The sequence below is a fragment of the Talaromyces atroroseus genome, assembly GCF_001907595.1.
Source record: "Talaromyces atroroseus strain IBT 11181 chromosome Unknown scaffold_16, whole genome shotgun sequence".
NCBI lineage: Eukaryota > Fungi > Ascomycota > Eurotiomycetes > Eurotiales > Trichocomaceae > Talaromyces > Talaromyces atroroseus.
The window spans coordinates 507,011-528,831 of record NW_017971448.1 but is presented as its reverse complement, the minus strand read 5'-3'; the positions used below and the strand labels follow the sequence as shown (position 1 = coordinate 528,831).

The window sequence follows — 21,821 nt, the reverse complement described above, 5'->3', positions numbered from 1 at the left end:
GACTCGTGCGGATATATCTTTTTTTTTTCCCCTTAGATACGATCGTTTTTGTCGCGATACAATCTGGCGATGACTCGTCGACTGTCAAACACTTTTTCCAGTAACTCCTCCTCGTCTTCCTCTCCGGCCACCGACAAGGGTGGAAGCGTTGTCAAAAATTCGACAAAATCTAATCGTCTGAGTCAACTTTTCTCGACATCGCCCAAGTGCAAGGCCGATCCTCCGGCGGCTCACACAGCTCTTGTCGCCGCCAGTAAATCGAGCGTACCGATAAGTTCGCCGTCACTGTCTCTTCCCACAATCTCACTGTCTACGGCAACTGCCGACAGCCGCAATATGGACGAACCGCCGACGACGCTATTTCAGCCACCGTCGCATGAAGAGACGAGACGCCTGGCAAAGCAACATGCCCAATTCGCCCCGATTAGCCATCCAAGCCACAGACACACAAGTCGACACCCAGGCGGACCGTTCCCCGAACCTGTCATGGACGAACCTCCTTATTATTACCTTTTGACCACTTATATTAGTTATTTAATCCTGATTGCCTTTGGCCACGTTCGAGATTTCTTCGGCAAGCGTTTCAAGGAAGAGAATTACCGTCACTTAAAATCGCGGAACGGCTATGGCGCATTGAACAGCGACTTTGACAATTTTTATGTCCGTCGGTTGAAGCTGCGTATCAATGATTGCTTTGAACGTCCAGTGACGGGGGTTCCGGGCCGTTATATCACTCTTATTGATCGTGCCACCGATGACTATAACCGACACTTTTACTTTACCGGCACGACTACGGACACGTTGAACATGAGCTCGTACAATTACCTTGGATTTGCTCAGTCAGAAGGTCCTTGTGCAGATGCCGTCGAAGAGAATATTCGAAAGTATGGCATCAGCTCATGCAGTACGCGTGCAGAATCTGGAACAACAGATCTCCATGTTGAAGTCGAAGATTTGGTGGCCAAGTTTGTAGGAAAGGAGGCATCAATGGTGTTTTCCATGGGCTTCGGTACAAACGCCAACATTTTCCCTGCGTTGGTGAACAAAGGATGCTTGATTATCTCAGACGAACTCAATCACGCCTCCATTCGGTTTGGCGCACGGCTTTCAGGTGCATCCATTGGCATGTTCAAACACAATGACATGAAGTCGCTAGAGGAGAAACTACGAGAGGCTGTTTCGCAGGGACAACCACGCACTCACCGGCCGTGGAAGAAGATCCTGGTCGTGGTTGAGGGACTCTACTCCATGGAAGGATCAATGTGCAACTTGCCGGGTCTGATCGAGCTGAAACGGAAATACAAATTCCATCTTTTCATTGATGAAGCACACTCTATTGGTGCGGTTGGCCCTCACGGACGCGGTGTATGCGACTATTTCGGGGTAGACACAAAGGAGGTTGATATGTTGATGGGAACGCTCACAAAGTCCTTCGGTGCCAACGGTGGATACATTGCGGCCGACAAGGCGATGATAGACTGTCTTCGCGCATCGAATGCAGGCGTCATGTTTGGCGAAGCACCGACACCCCCAATTCTCACACAGATTATGACCTCTCTTCGTTTAATAAATGGCGACATTCTCCCCGGTCAGGGAGAGGAGAGGTTGCAACGGCTGGCATTCAACTCGCGGTATCTCAGACTTGGATTGAAACGCCTCGGATTTATCGTTTATGGACATGACGACTCGCCCATCATTCCGGTTCTCCTCTTCAACCCCGCTAAGATGCCAGCGTTTTCTCACGAAATGCTCAAACGCAAGATCTCCGTGGTTATTGTCGGATACCCCGCCACACCGCTTGTTTCTTCTCGCGCCAGATTCTGTGTCTCAGCAGCGCACAACAAGGAAGACTTGGATCGACTATTGACTGCGTGCGACGAGATTGGCAACGTGCTTCAACTCAAATTCTCCACCGGTATCGCCGGCGGCGCACTTCCGCCAGCAGAGGGACTTACCCCAGAGATGGAAAAGGAGTACTACCAGCGCCAACAACAACGAATGGGCAATCCCAATGCGACGCCTACGCCCCCGCGATGGCGCATTGAGGATGTGATACGCCGGGGAGCTCAAGATACGAAGCGTCCGCTCGTTTAGAACATTGTACTCTTTTCTCTTCTTCTTCCCCTGTCGTTCATTATGTTGTTGGCCCGGAGCTCCTAATGTATAAAAAGCGCCTACCACTTTCCATTTCCGGGATGTGTGATATAACCTACCTTCCTCCTCACTTCTCCTCCTCCTCCCTTCGCGCTGCCTTGAAATGACTTATTTAATCGAATAGACCAAGGCAGCACCATGACTACAATAATGAATAATACTTTTGCGTCACTTTTATATATTTACATTAAATTTACAAGGAGTATGATAGATTTGACTCAGCCAGATCACGTAATTAATGCAGGGTCAACTTTACAGCGAACTGATTGTCAGGTATATTCAACGTCCATAATCAAACAAGATGATGCCTCGACCACGCTCAACCAAGCCTGACCGTGTATCCATCCCACCTCAGCCAAATCCCATATCTACTCCTAGTCGTGCCCTGGGGCCAGTTAGCCCTAAGCTATTTGGGAGTGCCACCGATATTAGCAGATCGTCATCGTACTCGCTAGATGCGTGCCTAGGTTGTTTCCAGTGCTCGCTCAACATATAAATATGTATAACTTCACATGGTTATAGTCCGCAATGGGGCTTTACAAAAACTACAATCCTTTCCGGATTCAGAACTTCCAGCCCTAGGTGCTAGATGTGGCCCCAGGCCACACACAGATCATTGATGGATATCGCTGATGGCGTGCACGACATCGTGACTGGCTTCTCTGATACTCGCGTGTGTGAATGGTACAACACACGTTTTGGAAGAGTCTACGAGGCAAAGAACCGACGAGCACTGGATCGAAGCATCTCGAAGCCGTCTTGAATCTGGTAACGAGTTACCGAGTCATCATCTGGGTATTACGAGGATATGACGGCAGGGCTAAAATAAATTGTAGAGCAGATATTTCATTTCAGTATCCGAGGTCACGCACAGGAAAGAATAAGAGCAGGCAGCCATTGGAGGTTAGAAGTCCTCACAACAAAGTGGTCTACCTCCTCGACGCCAGCTACCCTCGCGCAATCGAAGACGTGGATCTGGTAATCCACGTCGACGAGCGCCTGATCATGGTAGACGTATCGGTACAAAGGGAAAAAAAAAACAAAAAAACAAAAGGGGGCAAAATCCGCTCAAGGTTGAATCAAAGCAGCATGTAGATTTACGTGCTCTATATAAAATCCAAACGAGAAACCAAGAACAAAACGCCATGTAATGAAAAACCCCGCCTGCAATGCAACATTCAAACAATGCTCTAATACCCACAGATGAAGGTCATGACAATACCGAATCAAACGCCACCGTAGCTATGTCCCGTCTGATTGCCATCGTTACCAAGCAGAGACTGTGTCTCATCTCGTGAATTGTTGCGGAGAAGCTTATTGATCTCTCCCGACGGAATCCATCCTCGCATCCACCCACTCACGCGTCTCCACCGCTTATGGCCCGGGTCCTCTGGATCGTCGACGGTGACAAGCGGCTCGTCGCCTTCGTCGCCGTAGATGAGAAATTGGACGCCCATAAATGCATCCAGACTCAATACACCAGCTGCACCGAGGAAGAATGGCGTTGCGAGAGCGACCCATTCACCGCGGTTGTTTCCATCTGCGTCGGCCCATCCGCCTCCGCCGTATGGTGGATAGTCAGACCATGCGTTGGGATTCGTTAATAAGGACGCAGAGTAGAAAGAGTTACCGCAAAAGGCGGCCATAAACAGAAGCGGCGAGAGACCAGATGTGCTTTTGCGAACATAGTTTTTGTATAGTTGGGGAAGTCGCGAGCCAAGATAGAGTAGAGTGGACATCCAAGATAATATACGGCCAATTGTCTCCAGGTCGATGTTGTGAGGGTCCATCACAGCATGCCATATCGATGGTAGTGAGGAGTCGGCGGCGGGATGCGGGGGCGCTGCGGATGTTGAAGGTGTCGGAGACGCATTGGCTAGTACCGCACATAACATCGATGTGAGGAGAACGGTTTTCGGGGACACTCCGAGGGGAAGACTGCTGCTGGGGGTCCCGTTGCCAAAGGCACGTCGATTGTCCGGTTTTTCCGACGCATACGCAGGTGAATAGAAACGCGGAGGGGAGTCTGCGGCTGGCTTGAATAGCCCCACGTCCTTTGGCTCTGACGGACGCATCCCACGCACAGGAATCACACTTTCAGCGAGTGAGTCTTCGTCGCTTATACGAATTCCCTCGTAGACAGAGCCACGGTCTTGATCGAACGGCCCACTAATGCCATTCTTTCCTTTTGCCGTCTTCTTCATAAACGTGTACCAATAATACTGGACGACAAGCACCACGTCGACAAAGACGTAGTACGATGCGACGGTCACCTGCCACGATGCCTGGCGTGTGAGCAGCGCGCCGACTAGATTTGCCGCATCTCCCAGACACCACTCCACCAAGAAAAATGCCGACAGGCCTGCTGTCGACTGCAAGTAATAGTTCTTGTAGATCTGCGGTAGTTGCGCGAATAGCCAAGAGACGATGCTCAAACAGCCCAGGATCGACGAAATTAATCCAAGCGTACTAGGTATGCATATGTGAAGCGTCGACGAGATCAGTGCGAGCAGTTCGGATGAGGGTTCGCAATGAGGCGGTAGCGAGGACATGATCTCCGTGCACGGGACGACTAAGCAAGAGGCGATGGAAACGCTGCGATTTGGAAGACACGGACTGCAGAAAAAAGATCGTGAATATATATAAAGTGCAAGAGTGTCTCTAGAGATACGAAGATTGCTGACTGATGACTCAAGGTGTTCGGTTGCAGCGAGATAAGGCGTGTGACAGCGTTATCTCGGCGTTATCGGAGGCAGGGCAGATAAGAAACCCCTGGCCAGACTGGACACGCTGGAACCACGAGAGGATGCGATGCGAAGGAGAGAACAGGAGACAAAAAACAGGAGAAGAGACACAAGAGAAGAAAACAGACGACCCCTGGTTCTTGCATTGTCTGGCTGATCGTCAGCTCGGCTGACTCACTCGCTGACCTGTGCGCGCCCAAACGGGCTAGACCGGAGACGCGCACATGACCGCGCTGAAGCGTGCCTAAGGCTGACACCGAAGAAGTGCGTGCCTAATCTGGCATTTGCATCTACCTCTGCATCTGCATTTGCATGCCACCTTTCTGTCAACAGCAAACCAGATAAAAGAAAAAAAAAAAAAAAAAAAAAAAAATGGCTCCCCCCAAGACTGCGCAGTTCGGCACTTGGCAGAGCCCCATCAACGTAGAGACCATAACTGCTGAGAGCACCAACATCATAGAAGTAGCCGCAACTGTATGCCACCAACGTGTCCCATGCCTGCCATGACAACAAGACTAATCGTTATGCATCAAGACCGATGGGAAAATATTCACCATCGAAGCACCGCCGAGCGTTGATGGACGATGCACCATCATTGAGTACCACCAAGGCCAGAGCCGTGAGATACTGCCGGCCGACTACAGTGCTCGGACTGCCGTGCATGGCTATGGCGGAGCTGCGCTAGCAACCACCAGCAAAGGCGCAGTCATCTTTGCAGACTGGAAGACGAAAGGAGTCTACTCGCTCGATCCCGCTACGAAGGACGTGGCGCTGGTGGTGGATGCAGACCCTCAGGTGTTCTTGGCCGACTTTGACGCTCATCCGCTCCATCCGGAGTGGATTATAGCCATTTGCGAGGATCACCATTCAAAGCCCGAGACGAACTCTCTGGTGGCTTTGAATGCTGAGAACAACACCGTGCATGTACTCGCTTCAGGTGCCGACTTCTATTCGGCCCCTCGGTTTAGTCCTGCTGGAGACCGCATCTGCTGGATCCAATGGAACCACCCGGACATGCCCTGGACAGGCACGAGATTGTTCGTTGCGTCCTGGAACGGATATAAGAAGTTGACTGACGTGACGGAGATTGACGGCGAGGCCCGCAACGTGAGCATCAGTCAACCGAGATGGGGACCCGATGGAACATTGTTCTATACCAGCGATCGCTCCGGCTACTGGCAGCTACAAGCCATGCGTCAAGCATCAGATGGCCCTCAGCCTATCGTCATTGATGGTCTTGAGAAAGGAGAATTTGCTGCGCCGGAATGGCTCATTGGCAGGTGAGATTTTTTTCAAAGCAAAAAGAGAAGTCATCCGATTTCGTTAAAATAACACAATCACTAGCTCCACCTTTTTCTCGCTCACTGCTGATACTATCGTTGCTACTTGGACCAATAATGCACGAGAGATGCTTGTTTCGATTGATCTATCCGCGTCCAAATACACCGTATTATCAGATGCACTCACCGGCATGTTTGGTAGTGCCGTAAAGCGACTCTCCGACACAAGCTTTGCCGTTATCGCAGCGAGCCCAACTGCACCCAAAGCGCTCTACCACGTCGAGCTAACCCAGTCTCTTCCCAAACTCACTTCCCTCAAATCATCTCTGCCATTAGACATACCAGAGGAATTCTATTCGCGCGCAGAGCATATTTCGTTCCCACGAACCGAAGGCCCAGGCCATCTGAATACAACTTCGCATGCTTTCTTTCTCCCACCCCAGAATGCGAATTATGTCGGGACACCAGACACTCTTCCACCTCTGATCGTGGAAATGCACGGTGGACCAACCTCCCACACAAACCCTGGCCTGGCACTCACTTACCAATACTATACATCTCGCGGCTATGCCGTAGCTCTTGTCAATTACGCAGGATCTTCAGGCTATGGACGAAAGTACCGCGATCTCCTTGACGGAGTATGGGGCGCTTTAGACCCAGCCGATGCAGCAAGTTGCGTCGCGTATCTCGTCGAAACAGGCCGAGTGGATGGAACCCGCGTGGGTATCATGGGTGGCAGTTCCGGTGGTCATGCTGCACTAGAAGCTATCTGGATGTTCCCATCCGTCTGGTCCGCCGCAGTGAGCCGCTATGGCATTAGCGATGTCGAAGTCCTCGTTGAAGACACCCACAAGTTCGAGAGCCACTACGCCTTCCGCTTGCTGTTTGGCGACAACGTCCCGGACGACGAGGAGGAAAGGCGTCGCGTGTACCGAGAGCGTAGCCCGCGTTTCAATGCTGAGAAGATTAAGGCGCCAGTGTTGCTTTTGCAAGGAAGTGAGGATAAAGTGGTCCCCCCGAATCAGACCGAGATGATGGTGCAAAGCATCACCAAGAACGGCGGAATAGCGAAAATGACGATTTTCCAAGGAGAGGGACATGGCTTTCGAGGAAAAGAAAATCAACGCCTGGCTCTGGACGAGCAGGATCAGTGGTGGCAGAAGTACCTGGTTCGTGCGTAGTTTACTTGTAGACGAACGCGGCTAGAAGCAGCTTACCATGGGGATGCACTACACAGAATTTATAAATGCAAATATTCTACATATAGCAAGTAAAACAACGCCAGTCGTATATAGCAACTGAACACTGCAAGATGCCAGCTTGTTCAGCTATACTTCATCAGTAATGGCACGTTCTCATCTTAGGGTTGGGGTTTCCAACTTCTCCGGATTATGACTATCACCACATCTAATAACTCTAAGACAGGATGCAAAGACAGTCAGACATCATACCCACCGCTGCTTTTGCTTTCGTATAATCACTATCTCTGAAAGCCACAGAGGGCCAAAATCACCTTCTCCGAGCCTTCCTCGCCGTTAACATCACCACAATAGGCCACATATCCATTCCCAATCCTAGCGCCAGCCACTGCGGCCTGTGACCTGTCCACGTACTCAGGAGCAAACAAGGGCGACTATGGGCCTCCAGGACGGGGATGAAGATTTTCTCATGAGGCCGGGCGTCCTTGATATGGAATGATTTCATGCAATACGGCTCCGGGAACGGCAACGGCACGGAATTAGAATCGCCATGAGGCCCAGGAAGAACGCATGACGGATTGACTTAGAAGGTAGTGCGGTTGTAGTCTCCAGTTTTCCAAGGCAGACCAAAGCCAGACGCGAAGAGGTTATTGATCGCTTCCCTTGATGAGAACGAGGGGAAGTGCAGGCCGATTATAGCCAGACCGCCATTGCGGACGTACGATACCACTTTCGACAGCACTTCTGCATTCTCCTGCTCGGTGAAACCCTCGTCGGTGATTATGGCGGTCCCTGGGTTGTTTGCTTCCAAATGCTAGCCGCTTTGGCACGCTTGATACGGGCCGCTTCGGCTAGTTTGTCAAAGAATGGCGAAAAATGCTCCGGTAGCTATAATTGAATGAGAGCAGAGAAGAAAAGAGGACAAGAAAGAGGCAGTTTACTGGCTGTCTAGGTAATATTCTGTTGCTACCAAGGTTCTTTGTTCAGCGGTGAGTCGTGACTAGCCCTAGGCTTACCCTGGTTTACAACACTTCTATATTCGATTCATGTTTATCTAAGACTTCTACAAAACTGCGAGCATTGATGTCCGTTATATGGGCAGCGCAGATTGATATTACATGATGTGCCGTTCTTCTGCAATATCTGATAAGTGGAATTTCATTTTGATGGGCATGAAAGAGAAGAAGCTACATCCAAGTGGTCGTTAGACATTGTATGTTATCCGAAACGGCCGTGCAGCATCCTGCACGTTCACACAGTTATCACGGTCAATCACGATTCTGGCAGCTCCATCATTCTCCATGTTCACACGGTCATAATGGTCAACCTCGGTTCTGGTGGCTCCTATGTGTAGTTGCCAATCGAAAAGAAGTGGCATATTTAGCCCGGGAAAGTATTGACACACATAGACATCCCATTGATGGCCACGGGACTGATTGAAGGCCATCGTGAGGTCAGACATGACCTGTTCTACCGAGGGAACTGTGGCCACCTCTCGATATGCGGTCACTTCTAGTGCTGGTACAAAGATGTATAAGCGCACTAGCGGATCAGCACAGTCAAAACTACCTGATACAGACATTATCTGCATAATCTTGAAGGCTACATCCGAGATGCATTTCTGGCACGCCGTAAGCCGGGTGGTTCGGGCGAGTAAGACTGCTTGTGGAGAGATGCCAGCCACGACAATGTCATGGCTTGGTGTTTCGTCATTGATGTCGGTGAGAAGTGCTGGATAGAAATTGGGACGTTTCTCAACAATTTGCACATGGCCAGGCATTACTTTAATGATCCCTGAGTACTGTGCTATATCCGATTGTCCTATGTCGGGACTACCATGACATCCATAAACATGGTCCAGCGAGCCATACCTCCAGGGGATCTGGGGGAGCAAGGGGCGCTCGGCTGTCATTTTTGAAGGTAGGGGTTCTCTGCTTTGTAGAAAGTCGGACAGATGTCAATCAATGTACCTAAGCTTCATTAGCCCAGTTCAACGACAATAATCTTGAAATACACTAGCTGGTACACATGTGATATGTGTTCATAAGAAAGGTAGATCTCACCCAAAAAAAAAAAAAAAAAAAAAAACAAAGCTTGTTGAAATGGGTCACAATCAGCTTGGAAGCTTGAGATCTAGGTTGGATAAATGCGAGAGTTGAAATGTAGGAAAGCGAGCAAGTGATTATATACCTTTCTTTATCTCAACACAGGCCTAAATATGTGTCATTTTTCTTCGGTCTGAGATTATAGAAAAACTAAGGTGACTCTTAGCAGATCGGTGTAGGAAAAATGACAGTGGTGATTCACTGATAAATAAGTGAGTCCTAAGCTAGGTCGATAGATACATTCCTGCTATATACAAGTGATAAACATCATCTCTCAGGGCAATTTAGGAGGCAAGGATGAGAACTGATCTCGCACATCGCACCTTTTGAAACTCTCGAAAGCGCTTTATGAATACACAACGCCCTTTGGCCTACCTGACACATTCTGTGTATGTGCCATATTGTTCAGGCTTCGACAATATTCATTGATATTGTCGGGCTCATAATCTAGGAAGACGCGAAATTAGATTGAATAAGTCATTCCCCAGGATGGTGCCGCTTTTCCTTCACAGAAATAAAAAAGACCACATTAGGCTTCCGACCATTCTGAATGACTCGTCCTATATACCGTCAAGTCACCAGTCTGATCCAAACGAGAAATGTGGAATTGCCCGAGCGTTGTCTTTCTTGCCTAGTTGTGCTTGGAAGTGGATTAGGGCTAGAAAAGAGTTTTGATGGGGACCAGAAAGGCGGTCTAATACCGGGAGGCCTAGCCTCATTAAGTAAAGTCACGGCAGAAAAGTGGCGGCCCCCACAATGCTGCACGATGATGGCGTCAGGTGAGCAGCTGCCAATAAGAGCTAGCCGGCATGTTGAACAGTACAACTCTCGGAGACCGCTCTTTCGAATATTTATATCTCCTGAACGTACACCTGCGATTTTCTTTCTCCCTCCCTTCTTCTTTCTCGTGTTATATTTGTTGATTGTCAGGGCCGTCGTGCTACCTACCGCGCAGTGAATTGGTCTAATCATTTCTTCGCAACGCCGTTCCTTCCGGCTACGTATCTTCAAGGACTTACATTCTCTTTCTTTATATAATTCCAATTGCAGCAGAAAAGGGAACAAGGAACTGCGAAGAGAGGCGAGACAAGAAGATTTGCTTAGAACTACACTGTTCTTGCAAGATCTCGCAAAGCTGCCATGTGCCGCTTCCTTGTAAGTTAACCACGCTGATGCCTAAAAAGGGAGACATATCACTGCATGAATAGACATCTGACATGGCACCAGGTATACAAAGGCAGAAGCGAGATTCTCCTGAGCAAATTGGTGACAGAGCCCAGTCATTCAATCTTGACACAGTCCTATGACTCACGGCTAAGATTGGTAAGATGACTCATTATTGTACACATAATGAAAGAGAGCTAATTGAATATTTAATAGGACACACGCCGTCCTGTGAACGGTGATGGCTTCGGGGTAGGCTTTTACCCAGACCCAAAGCTTGGGCCAGAGCCATGCATTTTCACATCAACGCTGCCAGCTTGGAACTGCGAGAATCTGGAGCGCTTGGCAAGCAAAACCTGCTCCAATCTAATCTTTGCGCATGTCCGAGCAACAACAGAAGGCACATTGGCCGACAACAACTGCCACCCTTTCCAGCACAACTCGCTGATGTGGATGCACAATGGCAATCTCGGCGGCTGGAAATACATCAAGCGGCCACTCGGCGAATTACTGAGTGATAAGTGGTACCTTGGTGTCAAGGGCGGCACTGATAGCGAATGGGCATTTGCTCTCTTTCTGCATCTAATGGAGCAAGAAGGCGGTGTTGATCCCAGTTCTGACCCGGGTCCTGATGGCTTTGGTCAAGCGCTTTTGCGACAGACAATGTTCAAGACGATTGCGAAGATAAACGAGCTCATTCGTCAAATCCCCGAAAAGTACAAAGTGTCTGACCTCGAGACGAGGAGTTTGCTCAACTTTGCCGTGACTGATGGTCACACCGTGATTTGTACTCGATACGTCAGCAGCAAGACTGATGAGCCGGCGAGTCTGTATTTCTCGTCTGGCACCAAGTGGAAGGAGGGCAAGAAAGAGGGCCATTTTAAAATGGAGCGTCACGACAAGGGAGCCGATATTGTTCTCGTGGCTAGTGAGCCTATTACCTTTGAAAGGCGTAAGATGCCGGCTTGCGATCAAGAAATACATAAGAATGCTAACAACCTCTAGATAACTGGGTCACGGTTCCGACCAACTCAATCTTGACAATACATAAACAAACTGTCTTGTTGCATCCGATCCTGGACGAATTCTACAATGATGACCCAAATCATGATCGTTCGTCCGTCTACGCTCTGTCTAAAGGCCTGGCGCCTCCAGCAGTTGTGACGCCGAAGAAGAACTCCGCCAAAATCACCAATGGATCGGCGAAGCTTGATTCGTTGGCGCAGAATGTTACGCAGTTAGAACTGGCATCGTAATCGGTATTTTTCACTTGAAAAAAAAAATAGATTTTTTCTGCCACCGTTTATCAGGAGTTCACAGAGAAGGGTTCGGCGTACATATAGGCTTGGAAGAAATAAATGTTGATTCATGTACAATTGGGAATAGGAAATTCACAAAAAGTTAAATTTACGCACTTCGAAAAGGAGTATATTATACAGTTAGTCGGGATTATTATAGTATGTGAAATGCAACACAAACAGCGGCCTGCGACTGTTCGTAACCACTATATCGAAATTCAGAAAGACGAATTCATCCATCATCAGCCGATATGTTTGCATGCTTGAAATACTTCATCCCCACCCAAGCAACAATCACCCAAACCCACGCCATGACAGCAGTCATAACCATCAAAGCCGGATAGTAACCGACAATAGGCAAGGTAGGATCATCCTCCAGTTCCGGCGGCGCATACGGTGTTTCGCCGACGTCCCAAGCCCAGCTCCAGACTCCAAAGGAGCTCCCGATTCCTACCACGAAGACAAGCCAAGTAACGATGAGAATGATCCACCCCCACCATTCGGTCTCTGCATAGTCCCATCCAACGTCCACATGGTGATTAGTCGACATTTCTATGCTTGAATGGGTGACGAGTGGGGATCTGGCGCGATGAAATTGAGGGCGTTGTTGTGGTTGCTGATGGATAGTGGCGTTTTCTGTAGCGTTAGTTGCTGCTGTGACCGCCTGACGATGGGATAGAAAGTAGGAGTCGGAGCTTGAGGAAGGTGTAGTCGTTGTTGCTCCAATGAGGCGTGGAATACCACTACTGCTGCTGCTTGCGGAGCATGGGCGTGCCTGGGCAGTTGTTTCGTCTTTTATATTATGATTAGTATTACTATCGGTGCTACCGACATTGCGGTTGCTGTGGTTGAAAGGAGACACATTGTCTTCCTCGTCTGTAGTATTTCCCACATGACTGCCCGGTTTGTCCAGATCAGCCGCAGCATTTCGATCCATTCTCGACGACCGAGGCCAGTATGCAGAGTATGACGATGACGATGACGATGACAAGACATTATTGCCATTGCTGTTGCGCTCCATGCTTCCTCTCGGGGTCTCTTCTTCATCGTTAGGAGACGTCACAATGCCGCCACTATTCAAAGGTGACGACGATGTTCCTCTATCATTCTCAATGTCCGCATAACCATTCTGGTCCCTAGCAGAACCAGCGCTGTTCCTCCTTTCCCTGGCATCCAACCGAGTGCCTAAGAGTGCCGTCTTCCGCAACGAGCCCTTTCGTCGTCGCATTCGTCTTTGATGTTGTTGCATGGCCGTTGCCATTGCTCTGCCACTACCACCACCACCACCACCTCCCGCTCCAACCGCTCGCGACCCGCCAACACCGAGGCCATTGTTTTCATTGTCGCAATTGGGACTGGCACTGCGGGTAACTTCGAGGTTTCGTGAAGGGGGCGGCAGTTCTTCGAGTGTTTGGCTCATGCGGAGGAACGAAAGCTTCGATAGTAACGATCCGGATCGCTTGTGACTGCCGGCGCTGCTGGAATGGGCTGCTTTTGTTAAATAGTATTGTTCCTCTGGTTGTTCATTATTATGAGCGAGAGCTATCGGTGTTGGTGTTTCGAGTGAAAATTCATCTCCATTTTCCATTGAGGGAAGGAAATGTTCTAGTCCATGGGAGCAGATGATATATGGTTGACAGACACGGAGTAACGCGGACAGATAATGTAGCTGGTTCAGTACGGCGTGTTGGAAGCGATTGCACGTTCAATTATTAACGCAAGCCATCACTTCTGGGGCCATGGAAAGAGAAATAAATAATATTGTATCATGCAGACTTCGATCCGAAACATACCCCAGATTTTGTTGCATTCCATTGCCAGATGCCTTGGTGGAGAGTGAGTGCCTTAGGCTGCTCGGGTCCGGAGAAACCTCCTCCGCCGCAAAAACACCTTCCCTTTCCATCTGACGAACGCGGCTTGCAGAGAAGCAAGAACATCAATCAACCAAGCGAGCCACAATGGCAGCCCGACTCTCGTTCCTGGCTGGGAGGGCGTCGCAGCTCGCCAGTCCGACCATTCGCCCTCCCCTCCCATTTCTCATCCCCCAATTTCAACAGCCGCAGATCCAGCAACAAACCCGCAATGCCTCCATCTTGAGTTCCCTGTCCGACAACCCCAGCGCATACAACAAGAGGATCCGGAGAGGTCGCGGTCCTGCTTCCGGGAAGGGAAAAACGTCAGGACGAGGTCACAAAGGTCAGAAGCAGCACGGAAAAGTCCCTGCTAATTTCAACGGTGGACAAACGAAGGAGATTATTGTCCATGGCGAAAGGGGATTCACGAATTAGTACGCCCAACCTTTCTAATATCATGCTACTAAACCTCAGGCTAACTATTTCTCCAGCTTTGCCCTCGACCTGGTCACGGTGAATCTAGACCGGATCCAAGAATGGATTGACCAAGGCCGCATCGATCCCCGATACCCCATCACCGTGCGCGAACTTTTCCACTCAAACTGCGTGCACCAATTCCGGGACGGCATTAAACTCCTCGGCCGCGGCAAAGAGAACGCACTCAAACAGCCCATCCACATCGTCGTATCGCGAGCCTCCGCCGACGCAATTGCCGCTATCGAAGCCAGCGGCGGCTCAGTCACCACCCGATTTTATACCAATGCTTCTATAAAGCGGATTCTGATGGAAGAGACCCACCCTTTCTACTCAATGGCCTGGTCCGAGAATAGTGGAAACGAGTTTCTCAAGAAGGCGCTTGTTGGTGGTGGTGATGAAGAAGCAGCAGCAGCTTTGTCAGAGCCCAAGATTATGGCAAGAGGGAATTTCACATATCGCTTACCGGATCCTACGCATCGAAAGGATATTGAGTATTACCGTGATCCGGCTCATAGGGGTTATTTGAGCTATTTGGTGCAGCCTCACGAGGGTCCAAGTTTGTTCTTCCGTTCCCCTGCAGAGAGAAAGTCTTCTGCTGGTATCAAGAAGGAGAAGACTTTGGCTCCGAACAGGCTTTGGTAGTTTGTCTTCCCAAGTTCTTAGATTGTTAGTAAAGTTTATGTATATGTATATTATCTGTGGATTATGAATTGAGAGCATTGTATTCATGTCACTATGTAGATCCAACTAAATTTACAATTTTGGTTGCTCATCTGATAACAAAGACTCGAAGAGAAAATGCCTTTTTGAGTAGAGAGTGAAATATAAGCGTCTTAAGGTCAAATACAAGACAATATATCAGCATCACGGCCGTTAGAAACAAAACCAGAAAGACATGAAAATCATATAAACCAGAACCCGGAATGAAAAGACAACTTGAAAATCCGCTAAATAATACACATTGCCAGAAGAAGTTGAACCGTAAAATCATTGGAGAGTTGGTACAAAATACAAAACGCAAGGAAAATGAAAGATCAGCCCGAAACAAATTTCAAAGAAAGGACGAATAAACCTCATATTGCGAGAAAAAAGAAAAATGAGAGAAAAGAAAAAAGAAGCGGAAACTGACAAACGCCTTGTGTTCTTGTTTCACACACCAAACAGAACAAACCGAGAGGACTCAATAGTATATCGCGACATGGAAAGGAATAACTGACGCCGTCCGCACGCAGAACGCTTTTCTCAAGAAAGTAGAATCGATAATGTAGAAGGACATGGGTATCATAAGAGATAGTTGAGGGAAAAGAAGAAAACAATCATGAACCATGCAATCAATACCCCACGTACAAACATGGAAATAAAGGCGAGAATATAAGGACCGCGTGGAAGTGTAATAGAGAAAGCGTCCTAGTGCAACCGGCAAATCGATTTCGAAAAGAGAGAGAGAAGAAAAAAAGAAAAATCAAAACCTCCAGGACCGCTCATGTTGATGTTCATCGGAACGGTTAGAGACACTCTTGAACCAAGCACATCCGAGAGCTTGTCGTATAGTCCAACGAGAACTAGTATCCTTTTCCATGCAGCGACGTAGCAGAAATAGAGCCTCCTGACGAGTAGCGTCATGTTCTTTACCTGCAAGGACAGCATGATGATTCCATTCACCTTTGACAATGCTCGAATGCAATCGTGGTCCGAATCCATGCTGAAATGGTCGGGAGCCTACCAACGTCGCATAAACAACCACGCCAAAGGCCCACATATCAACTACCGGGTCGATCAACCCTGTAGACGAAAGAAGCAGTTCTGGTGATGCATACTCCAAACTTCCTGCAATGCTTGTGCTAGATCCGCTTGGGCCTATGTTTTGCGTCGGAGGGCGATCGGCTGGGTTGTCGTACGAATCCAACGACTCGCTGCTAGTGTCAGTCGTCATCCACTCTGCCATGCCGAAGTCGCAAAGAACAAGTTTGGCAGTCTCGGTGCCGTCCTCGGATATCACGGGATCCAATAAGCAGTTTTCGAGCTTTATATCACGGTGCACTACCCGCATATCTTCGTGCAGATACCGTATTGCCGAAGCTAGCTGGTACGAGTACTTTTTGGCAAGGTCCATATCTAGTCCACTGCGATTGGACTTGACCAAATCAAAGAGCGTCCCACCGATGGCAAGTTTAGTAAAGCAAAAAGTTGCGTAATCTGTTTCATATACAGCTTCGAGAGACAGGATATGGTGGTAATTGAGCTGTCGCCAGATACGAACTTCATGGTCAAATTCGGCCTGCACCTGATCATTTTCTCTCTCGTTTTTTCCAGAAACATGCTTCTTAACTATCTTAACAGCCAAGCGTCTGGTGGAACCATCTTCCTCAACTTTGTATGCTTCCTTCACGGTGCTGAAGCCGCCGAAGCCAATCTGCTTACCAATCACGTACTCTGTGCCGACCATCTGGCCCTCGTCATCCGGCTGAGAGGGAACTACCGCCTCCTCGGGCGAACTCCACATAGAAAGAAATGCGCTGGCTGGTGACTTGCCGCTTGACCCGGTCGATCGACGAGAACGTTGCTGACGCATGATTTGTCGCCAGCTATTATGTCTGTCGAGTGTGTAACTGCGGGGTTTTCCGGCATCGGACCCCCCTGTAGACCAGACGTTAGGATCATCAAGGGAAACTGCTCGTTGGACAATGGGAGATGCAGATAGGGGTGAAAGCAGCACGTCCCTGTGCCCATCTCTAGGGTATTCGGAAGGTGTGCGAACCTCCTCCAGCGGTGACATGGTCGATACCGAAGTGAGGGAGGTCGGTCGATCGAGTTCAGCAGCGGGTGTTGTGTCTTCATTTCTTCGAGAGGCGAAAGATATACCGCTGTCTATAGTTGTTTTGTGTCGCAACCCATTTTTCGGACCATAGTTCGGCTCTCTGGCGTATGCGTGGACCTCGTCCTGGTTGTGCACATGTCGCAATGCGGACGGCCGTGTTGTTTGTGACGATCTGAGGCGTCCAAGATCTCGGGCATCAGATTCTGGTATGCTATCATCGATGGGCGAGTACTGGCGTGGGCTCTGTTGGTCTCTGGGTTTTGTCTCGATGTGCGACGGCCCGGCATGCAGAAAGTTTTCGAACGAAGGTCGGAACTCCTCTGGTTTATGAGAGTAGCTAATTCCCGAGTCAAAGGCTTCAATATTATGATCGTCCGCGCGAGGGACAGCCATCGGCGGAGTCGCTGTATGGAGCTCATCGATCACACTCTTCTCGTCATCATCCTCCAGTCGTCTCGTCGAAAGATCTCTCCCTAAGGAGGGATTTTCCTCTCTATCGTGCCCGCCATGGTCGCGTTTGTTGTTGGCGCTAGGAGAGCGGTCCCTGGCGAATTTTGTGTCAAGTCTCAGGCCTGAAAACGATTCCCTCCCAGCATATGCCATGCCCTCGTCGGGAATTATTTGTTGAAGACGGATAACAGCGATGACGATAAGGCCCCACGCTGCATTACCAATTGTTTTGAGCAAGAGCCAAGATACTTTGGGACAAGTGGGAATGGCGCAGATATATAGCGACGCAACTGTCTGGTATGATGTTTGTAATTTCTTTCCCCGGTGTGCGGTGGCAAAGCTGGAGATGAGGATGAGGTGAGCAGAGTGAGTGATGGAGATGGAGATGGAGATCGGAGGGGCCTCACCGAAAACCAAAACCAACCGCTGTATCAAATAGCTGCATATGGTTGGTCACATCTCAGCATTCTGCGTAACAATACGTATTTCATGCACGTATTAATACGTAATTACCGTCCCCCGGGAGCCGCTGTGGGGGAGGAGTCAGGAAAAATCCAATCACCACACAGAAATGACCCGAAGTGGGACCGCTAGTGCAACAATCGTCCCCAGCGATTACCGCGCGTTACCCGCTGGAAACTCTGAACTATGAATGCATGCACTCCGAATTCGTCCTCCGCAGTGATGATTGCCTGACATTCACATCGTCTTCTGACTCTGAGCACTTCGCAATTCAGCTGCTGATTCAGTCGTGGTCAGTCTTGGTCAGTGGCCGACACATGCACGTAGAATATGCGCCTTAATAGCCCCTAGATATCTCGCCCTATCGGAGGGTAACCAGCTAACGTCAGTCTCTGCATAAGCGACAAACGCGCGCAACGGCGCCTGTACCCGTGCGCCGTAAATGCCACCGCTCATCCAGCCCAGCCCCTTTTAAGATTGCACGTCTCGACTCCGGTGTCCTGGCAACTCACTCGGTCGTCCAACATCGTATTCCGCCTTTTTCCAACCCGCCGGGGCAAGACTCCGACTGATTGCTCGTCTTCAGGTCTTTGCAACCCTATTTTCACTTGTGCAGCGTGCTGCATTACGTTCCTTTCATCGTCCCACTCGTTTGCTCCAACTGTTCTCTCGCCCCAGCAACAGCCGTTTGCACTTTCGTTCTTAGCGTCTTATAAGAGTTTCTCTCCGAGCGGAAACCATCGAGGGTTCCAGTTCGTATGCGCTCATTTACGACTCAATTCCAGCGATTGGCGGGCAAGTGATTCCTTGACCCTGCTCCATGAGGCCAGACGACGCTTGGATTCATCGCCATACCTTCCTTTGTCAATTTTATATAGAAATTTCTCGACGGACCATTTTCAATCATGACAAGACCGCAGATGATTAGGGCCGGTCCGTTCTTGCCTTCTCCGTTACTTACGTACTTGCCATAGCGGGGAATTCACTAATTCGTGACTTTCAGACACCATTGATCTCCAAGATCAAAACTCTCCGTCGGCCCAGGATCATTCGTCAAACAATTCGCGCATTGCGGGTGGTCGGGCGGGTACCCATCAGAATCAATCGCTGCGCCATGCCGAACAAGAAGCCAAAGAAGAGATGTCTACAAGCCCTCGTGTTTCCTTGGATCAATTCGGCTCCGGTGACCAACATAGCCATATTGACATTGTTTACGACGACCAAGATGATCTCATGGAAGACTTGACGGCATCCGGTGACGCCGATAATGGACACTATGGGGAAGAAGGAGAAGGGGAAGGCGATGACATGCTGGACGATGATATGATGGATAAAATATCATCATCCCCGTCCATAGACGACGGTGAGTTAGCCTTCGCAGGAACGGTGGTGTACATTCTAATGTATTATTTAGAGGATATTGATTTCGAGTTTGTTTACGCTTTACACACTTTCGTTGCGACAGTGGAAGGGCAGGCCAACGCTGCTAAAGGAGATACCATGGTTCTGCTCGACGACAGTAACAGCTACTGGTGGCTTGTTCGTGTAGTCAAAGATGGTAGCATTGGTGAGTTGCTGTGCTATTGCTCTGTCGACTCCATTACTGACTTGAATGTTAGGATACTTGCCTGCCGAGCACATCGAAACTCCCACTGAAAGGCTCGCTAGGTTGAATAAACATAGGAATGTTGATGTAGGTTTTGTACGCAGTATTAGTGGATATCCAACATGAACTAATTGTTTAGCTCTCTGCGACAATGCTGGGGGACAATGCAGAAAAGTCCAAAAATCCTCTGAAAAAGGCTATGCGTCGCCGCAACGCGAAGACAGTCACGTTTGCATCTCCAACCTTCTTTGAGACGTCCGATATCGACTACTCTACAGAAGAGGAAGAGGAAGACGGTGAACAAACGGAAGAGGAAGAGAGCCAAATTGAACATCAAGATGCTCAGTACGACGTCCAAGATGAAGACATGGTGGTAGAACCATTGAGACCGAAGCCACACAAAGAGAAATCCTTCCGAGAACTAGAGGCCGAAACAGAAGAAACAGAAGTTGACCGCTCAAGCTCAGAAAGGCCTCGTCCAAGCGACGACTCATATGAACGGACAGGTATGGTTTACGACTTTCTGCTGTTTCAGTGCTTTTTATTGATCTCAATGTCGTATAGGGGAGAATGTTAGCCGATCGAGGAATGGCACGCTACGAAATACAGATTCTTTCTTCAATGATGATACAGCGGAGACAAAGAAGATATCCCTCACTCCGAATCTTCTCCGCGACGATTCGACTGCTAGTGCATTCAGCAAGAGTGAACCACAAGAGGTATTATCCATGCTTTATTGGCGGCGATGGCCTTTATTGACGTTGCTTCCATAGGGACGGGCGAGTTTGGAATCCATCGAGAAGAGCTTGTCGGCTGGGGACAAGAGCAAACGCAAAGATAAACGGCCCGGTATGCTCAGCGGGCTATTCAAGAGGAAAGACAAGAAGGGCAGAAGCTCAGAAGACGATGGTGAGGAGTTGGAAAAGACCTCCGAGGAGCTTTCTCGGTCCTCTCCACAGCCAAAGGTCTCTTCAGAATCACTGCGTGAGCACAACAACAATTCCAAGCCTGCCGGAGTTCAGAGACAATCCAGTAAACTCCAGAAACAGCCACCAGCGGAATTCGCAACGGCCAATCAACAAACGCCTCTCAACTTGCAAGAAGCCGCGGCAGTACCGGTGAATGAAGTGTCCTCACCTGTGAAGGAAGATTATGGTTCTTCAATCCGGCGGGTGGTATCACCATCAACTGGTATTACCGTCGAACCCCTTCAAGTGCGAACATCATTAGAGAGGAACGCAGCGGCTGTTGAACAGCGCGCGCCCAGTAGTGAACCTTCGTCTCCTGTGAGGATGCAAAACACGGCGCCGTTGATGGAGATGAATTCCAAGATGTATGATGATCCCATTGCGGACGAACCCATCAAGATTATTCCAGCCGATAATCAATCATCAACAACGATTGTTCCGCCACAGCGGTTAAGAGGAAATGCTGACAGCATTGAAAGGCTTTCAGAATCGCCGGTGAATGTTTCACCAATTCAATCTTCTACAAGCCCTCAACCGCCCGCCTTGATGGTGGATACATCTTCTCAGGAGGAGCACCCTGTCTCGCCGTTGTCATCACATTCATCTTCACCTGAGTTTATTGATCGCGTCGAAACCAAAGGAGATGAGACGACACCGATATCTACCGTGTCGTCTACAGCCACTGCGACGTGGAGTGACGCAAGCTTGCGCTCGTATCTTGACGATGAAAATGATATTCGCGATCTTCTTATTATCGTACATGACAAGTCGAACGTGCAACCGGCTGGTCCTGACCACCCAATCACGGGCAGCCTATTTAAGGAAGAAAGCAGACGTCTGAAGGAAATGTCTGGACGACTAGATGAGATGCTCGCAGGCTGGATGTCGCGAAAGGCAGATCATCGAGTAAGCAAAGTTTTCTGATGTCCCCGTGTCGCTTTATAAGCAGCGAACAGTATACGACCTTCGTTTCCATTTCTTTTTCTTACCGAGATTTATTGTTTTGCCTTTTTCCACTGACTGTTCTGCATGACTTGTTTTCATACTTTTTTTATACATAACGGCGGGCTCTGTTTTGTCTTTGCAAGCAGTCTTGAAAATACCCATGTTCATATGACATTTATTTGAGTACCAGGTAGATTATTTACCAGCTGTACTATGCTATGGAATGCGATCGACTTCTTTACTACGTATTAATATCATAGTATAAATATACACATGCCCATTTGCATACCCAATTAGG

At 49.1% G+C, this 21,821-nt stretch overlaps 9 protein-coding genes across 9 annotated transcripts; 5 read left to right on the top strand and 4 right to left on the bottom strand.

Moving 5' to 3' along the window:
- Window positions 1-69: 69 nt before the first annotated feature.
- Window positions 70-2,094, top strand: UA08_08938 (Serine palmitoyltransferase 2; the record flags this gene model as incomplete). The annotated part of the gene is made up of 1 exon (XM_020263834.1): window positions 70-2,094. The coding sequence occupies one exon, from the start codon at window positions 70-72 to the stop codon at window positions 2,092-2,094; it is 2,025 nt and encodes a 674-aa protein (XP_020115939.1).
- A 1,286-nt stretch (window positions 2,095-3,380) lies between these two features.
- On the bottom strand, window positions 3,381-4,706 carry UA08_08937 (hypothetical protein; the record flags this gene model as incomplete). The annotated part of the gene is made up of 1 exon (XM_020263832.1): window positions 3,381-4,706. One exon carries the CDS (start codon window positions 4,704-4,706, stop codon window positions 3,381-3,383), a length of 1,326 nt encoding a protein of 441 aa, XP_020115938.1.
- Window positions 4,707-5,270: 564 nt separating this feature from the next.
- UA08_08936 (hypothetical protein) lies at window positions 5,271-7,359 on the top strand (the record flags this gene model as incomplete). Its single annotated transcript, XM_020263831.1, has 3 exons — window positions 5,271-5,372; window positions 5,433-6,178; window positions 6,243-7,359. The coding sequence occupies 3 exons, from the start codon at window positions 5,271-5,273 to the stop codon at window positions 7,357-7,359; spliced, it is 1,965 nt and encodes a 654-aa protein (XP_020115937.1).
- A 1,222-nt stretch (window positions 7,360-8,581) lies between these two features.
- UA08_08935 (hypothetical protein) lies at window positions 8,582-9,289 on the bottom strand (the record flags this gene model as incomplete). The annotated part of the gene is made up of 1 exon (XM_020263830.1): window positions 8,582-9,289. One exon carries the CDS (start codon window positions 9,287-9,289, stop codon window positions 8,582-8,584), a length of 708 nt encoding a protein of 235 aa, XP_020115936.1.
- Window positions 9,290-10,238: 949 nt separating this feature from the next.
- Window positions 10,239-11,902, top strand: UA08_08934 (putative glutamine amidotransferase DUG3; the record flags this gene model as incomplete). Its single annotated transcript, XM_020263829.1, has 5 exons — window positions 10,239-10,261; window positions 10,607-10,637; window positions 10,710-10,805; window positions 10,863-11,598; window positions 11,652-11,902. The coding sequence occupies 5 exons, from the start codon at window positions 10,239-10,241 to the stop codon at window positions 11,900-11,902; spliced, it is 1,137 nt and encodes a 378-aa protein (XP_020115935.1).
- A 274-nt stretch (window positions 11,903-12,176) lies between these two features.
- UA08_08933 (hypothetical protein) lies at window positions 12,177-13,532 on the bottom strand (the record flags this gene model as incomplete). The annotated part of the gene is made up of 1 exon (XM_020263828.1): window positions 12,177-13,532. One exon carries the CDS (start codon window positions 13,530-13,532, stop codon window positions 12,177-12,179), a length of 1,356 nt encoding a protein of 451 aa, XP_020115934.1.
- A 370-nt stretch (window positions 13,533-13,902) lies between these two features.
- UA08_08932 (hypothetical protein) lies at window positions 13,903-14,916 on the top strand (the record flags this gene model as incomplete). Its single annotated transcript, XM_020263827.1, has 2 exons — window positions 13,903-14,231; window positions 14,289-14,916. 2 exons carry the CDS (start codon window positions 13,903-13,905, stop codon window positions 14,914-14,916), a joined length of 957 nt encoding a protein of 318 aa, XP_020115933.1.
- An 820-nt stretch (window positions 14,917-15,736) lies between these two features.
- UA08_08931 (hypothetical protein) lies at window positions 15,737-18,033 on the bottom strand (the record flags this gene model as incomplete). The annotated part of the gene is made up of 2 exons (XM_020263826.1): window positions 15,737-17,968; window positions 18,025-18,033. 2 exons carry the CDS (start codon window positions 18,031-18,033, stop codon window positions 15,737-15,739), a joined length of 2,241 nt encoding a protein of 746 aa, XP_020115932.1.
- Window positions 18,034-18,909: 876 nt separating this feature from the next.
- On the top strand, window positions 18,910-21,502 carry UA08_08930 (hypothetical protein; the record flags this gene model as incomplete). Its single annotated transcript, XM_020263825.1, has 7 exons — window positions 18,910-18,937; window positions 19,008-19,367; window positions 19,419-19,571; window positions 19,624-19,697; window positions 19,750-20,116; window positions 20,175-20,329; window positions 20,384-21,502. The coding sequence occupies 7 exons, from the start codon at window positions 18,910-18,912 to the stop codon at window positions 21,500-21,502; spliced, it is 2,256 nt and encodes a 751-aa protein (XP_020115931.1).
- Window positions 21,503-21,821: the final 319 nt, after the last annotated feature.